This window comes from Octodon degus, unplaced genomic scaffold (assembly GCF_000260255.1).
Source record: "Octodon degus isolate 3935 unplaced genomic scaffold, OctDeg1.0 scaffold00002, whole genome shotgun sequence".
Lineage (NCBI taxonomy): Eukaryota > Metazoa > Chordata > Mammalia > Rodentia > Octodontidae > Octodon > Octodon degus.
Genome location: NW_004524578.1, coordinates 26,943,568 through 26,948,293, shown reverse-complemented (window position 1 = coordinate 26,948,293; position 4,726 = coordinate 26,943,568). Strand labels below are relative to the sequence as shown.

At 44.9% G+C, this 4,726-nt stretch overlaps 1 protein-coding gene across 1 annotated transcript in view; it reads left to right on the top strand.

Moving 5' to 3' along the window:
• The window catches only part of Ganc (glucosidase alpha, neutral C), a 68,593-nt gene that overhangs the window by 57,244 nt on the left and 6,623 nt on the right, over positions 1-4,726 (top strand). The window contains exons 19-20 of the mRNA XM_004623508.2: positions 1,238-1,314; positions 4,337-4,411. Of these exons, the coding sequence (XP_004623565.1) occupies positions 1,238-1,314; positions 4,337-4,411 (152 nt within the window). The remainder of the gene's footprint in view (positions 1-1,237; positions 1,315-4,336; positions 4,412-4,726) is intronic.

The following is a 4,726-nucleotide window of genomic DNA, read 5'->3' as shown; positions in this document are numbered from 1 at the left end:
GAGAGAGAGAGAGAGAGAGAGAGAGAGAGAGAGAGAGAACCTACAAAATGAGGCTAAGCATTGAGCTGCCAAAGCATGACTCCAATTTCTAGACAGTGAAAACCTACAAATGTAAAAATATAAGAAAAGGTCCCTGGGCTGTGGTTGTAGCTCAGTGGCAGGGCACTTATCTAGCATGTACAAGGTCCAGGGTTCAGTCCCCAGCACATTGGGTACCATTTGAAGTCACTGTCTTGGTGAATCTCCCCTGACAACTTCTGTTCTCCTCAGAACTAATTCTACCCCCACAAGTCAAAAATCAATTTTTCCTCTTACATAACTTTTTTTCCATTTTGTAACTTTGCCTCTTAAATCTAATTTATGATTATCTTTTAATATCTGTCTTCATTTACTGTAAATTCCCTGAGGGCAGGGACTCTTCTTGCTTTATTTACTTTATCCCCAGGAGCCTCAGCATGGTGCCTGGGACCAAGTAAGCACTCAGTAAACAAGTACTTATTGAGTAAAAGAATGAACTGACACTGCTGTGCCAGCTCCGCCCCTGGGGCGCACTGAGGCGAATGAGACTGGGCATGGTGGTGAGCACCTATAATCCTAGCACTTGGGATTAAAACAGGAGGATCACTATGAGTCCAGTCTGTGTAGTGAGACCCTGTAGACCCTGTATGAAATGCAAAAACAAAAAAAAAGAATGAATTGACAGATTGATGGATTTTATAGTTATGGTACCAAAATCAAAGCCAAATTAATAATCCAGATTACTTTAAAAAGAACCATACCTTCCTGTTAATAACCCCAAGCAGAGGGACTGTGTAGCCTCACCAAGTGCCTGTGGATAGCAGTTGTGGGCTCACTGTCATCAGCATCCCTCACAGCAAACAGTGATGCCCGTGAGAGAAGCAGGCAATGGTGCTGTAGGATTAGTGGCACACTAGCAGTGGTATACAAAGGGAGACCGTGACAGGCCATCTGGGGTGTCTGCCCCCAGGTACCATCAGTGGATTCATGATGGGTGATACCTCAGTCATCTTTCTGAGCCCCTTTCCTCTTTCTAACAGTGATCTATGATGAATTGTTGCTTCAGATCCCCATGTTCCTTGCCTTCCAGAAGTGCACAAGCTAGTATTCGTCAAGAACACTACTAGCTCTTAACTTAATTAGTGTTTAATTAAACGGAAAAAATGTTTTCAGATTTCTTACAATGATATTCTATTTCTTTGTCTTCTCTATTTTTTAGGAAGTGCTTTATTGGTTCATCCAGTCACGGAACCAAAAGCAACCACGGTTGATGTGTTCCTGCCAGGATCAAATGAGGTAAGAGTAATAGCAAACGACCACAAATCTCATGACTCATACCTCTCACCCCTTCATTTCTCTAAGAAGCATCTTCATTGTGCAAATGTCTGTGTAGCTGATGGCCACTGCCCTCAGAAGTCCAAAAAGGTCATGAAGGAGAAGAGTGAGAAAGATGACTAGGTTATGACTCCCAGAAGGATCATGATGATTTTTTTAATCTTTGTACTTTTCCTTAAGTGAGTCTTTATAAGCACCCTGAAGCTTACAGTAGAAAGAAATCTTAGTCAACTTTGAGACAGCAAACTCAGGTTAGGAGTGGGAAATGTAGGCATAAAGAGATTTGTGCTTTGGTTTTGGCTTCCTCTGAATCCTGAGTTTTAATACCAAAGACTTGTCTGCTGATACTCACCGAAGTGGATTAAAAACAGACCTTTTTGTTCCTTTTCTACCTTCGAGCCTTCCTCTGCTCTGTTAGTAGTTATTGTCATTGATTATGATCACTGCACTGTGTGAGATACCTTACCCCTGGAGCCAGGGCAGTGTGAAGGTGAGACTAACCCATAGCCTCTGGAGCAGAGAGATCATATAGCCATCCAAAGAGGCCCAAAGCAGGCTGGGCAGAAACTTGGGCTATCAGAGAGCATGGCATGGAGAGGAGCAAGGGACAGGCCCTGAGAGCCTTGCACAGCAGAGCGTTGCCCAGGCTCCGGCAGACTGGGGAGGGCATTGGAGGTCCTGGCTGCTGGGTACTACATGCCTAGATAGTCTTTTTGAGGAGACACCATTCAGTCCACCACACTTGGCGCTATTGATATGACAATAACCAAGCTTTGGGCAGCCAAATAGCCCAGCGGATTAAAAAACACCTATAAGCAGGTGCAGGGGCCGGAGGTTCAATCCCAGGCCTGCGGTGCTGGCCCCACCTCCATGGCGCACTGAATTGGCAATTGAGACTGGGCATGGTAGCTCATGCCTGTAATCCCAGCCCTTGGGAGGATGTAAACAGGTGGATCACTACGAGTCTGATCTAGTAGTGAGACCCTGAACACCCTTAGACCCTTCCCTAAAAATACAAAAAAACCCACAAGTTTTTTCTCCAGAATGTCAATCAAGTATGGTCTTTTTCTTGGTTTTGCTGGCGTTTTTAATTATGAAGTGGAAAACCTTTACAAAGGTTTTCCTGCCAAGTGCAAACCTGAGAAAAAGATTAAGTACAACAAATAAATGATCCTACTGAGTACATCCATTAAGTGTCTCAAGTTGATTCTGACAAGAGAAGTGGCTCCCATGCAGAGGATCTGGCTCCCTTCCAAACATGGCTAAGAGTTTTCCTAATTATCTGTCACACTGTGGACACATCGTTGTGACTATTCCCTCAACACTTTTCCAGAGTGTTCTCTGATTGCCTGTCTTGCTACATCCTCACAAACCCAGTATAAAAGAGGCACACCATTTCTTGCTAGATCTGCCTCTTTGCTTTAACTAGCTACCTGCCATACACAGAGCTATGCAGATAGATCAATATGTCTGTTACGTTCCTCCCCATGTGATGTGAGCTCCTGGGAGGCGGCAGTTGTCATCTCTTCAGTTCACTGTCAAATCCCCGGCACCAAGATGGGTTCCTGGCATGCAGGGACCTCAGTGAGCACTCATTGACTGCAGAGCCAGGACTGTCTGCAGCTGATCTCCATGGGGTTTTGCACCAGTGATACCCTCCTGAGGTTGGAGATCTTTGTAGGTAGCATCTAAGCACAGACCCTACAGCTTCCATTTCATTTTTCTGGAAATGGTAGACATGCAGTCCCCAAACCTGTTTGCATCAGCTTTAAACATTTCTCCCCAAGTGCCAGAAAGTGCACGGGGCTAGAAGCGCTCTTTACCCGGAGCTTGTAGAATTGCCCAGAGAGAAGGGACACAGTCAGAGGAGGACATTCAAGACAGGAAAGTTGAGGCCATGTCCCTCATGAAGACAGACATACAGATCTTTGGCAAGATATTATTAAATTGAGTGCAACCAAGGGTAACACGTTATGACTGCAGAGGGGTTGAGTTCCTTGAATGAACAGTTCATTGTGCCTAAGGATCAAGGATCGCCAAGTCACAACGCTGTCACCTTTACAGCAGGATGGCACCCCTGCTATATAAGGAGCATGGTCCCTGGAGGTACACTTGTGACATGGTCTGTGGCTGCCAGAAAATGCACTGGGCTAGAAGAGAGAAATGAGACGTTAGTTTCCACACTGCTTTTGAAGGCATTTTAAGAATTAATTCCACCACATGACTTAATGGAACCCATTTGGTACCTCCGCAGCTGTGGGTAGAGGCTTAGCTCTGAATTGTGTTCTGTGAAAAAGAGACTTCAGGGCTAAAAGTTTTGATGTTTTCCTCCCAGATTTGCTTTTTCACTGATGCTTTCCTTTTCTTCTGCCTCATTTGTCTTCAGTTTGTGCTTTTTTTCCTGCTGTTTCTTTTTTTCATGGTTATCATGTTGTTTACTGGTAGATTGGTTGAGTTTATAACCAGATGGACTGTAAGAGCCACAAAGGCAGGAGCTATGTCTTTTCACTCATGTACAGATCTTAATTATCATGTACATCCAACACCTACCACAGAGATAGTTGTCCAGTAAACAACTTTTGAACCAGGTGTTCTGACACACTCCTGTAACCCTAGTTACTCTGGAGGATGAGGCCTTTTCTAGCATGGGTGACATCCTGAATTCAGTCTTCCGTACTGCCAAAAAAAGAAAAAAGGAAAGGAAAGGAAAGGAGGGGAAGGGAAGGGGGAGGGGAAGGGAAAGAAAAGGAAAGGAAAGGAAAGATAGATAGCTAGACAGCTATTTCCAAATAAGTGGTTTATTCATCACTGTCCCTTGGGATCTTCTTTAAAGCATACATTCTTCCTAATTTCTGCCCAGGTTAAATTCCACTTACTTTATATTTCAGGGCTTTTTGAGATGCAGATAAATGAGTATTTCCTGAATAAAGTGTGAGCAGAGTGGCTCATGTGCTGTTTTTCAGTGGTGTCTGTTACCTTTTAGATCTGGTATGACTCTAAGACATCTGTGTGCTGGGAAGGAGGATGTACTGTGAAGATGCCTGTAACCCTGGATACTGTGAGTCCTTTCCAGACCACTGTTCCCACCTGCCTTGTTGCTCTTCTCAGACTCCCATAACAAAGTACCACAGCCTGGTGCTTCAGCAGCAGAAACGTATTTTCTCACAGTTCTTGAAGGTAGACTTCCCAGATGAGTCGTCAGCTGATTCAGTTCCTCATGAGAGCCTCTCCCAGCCTGTAGACTGCCACCTTGTTCCTGTGCCCTCACGGGCGATGCACAGAGGGAAGGAAGAAGGGAGGGCCAGAGCTGGAGCTCCCCATGACGACTCTGCTCCTGTCAGAGCGGGACCCCACCATGAGACCTCATTTTTAA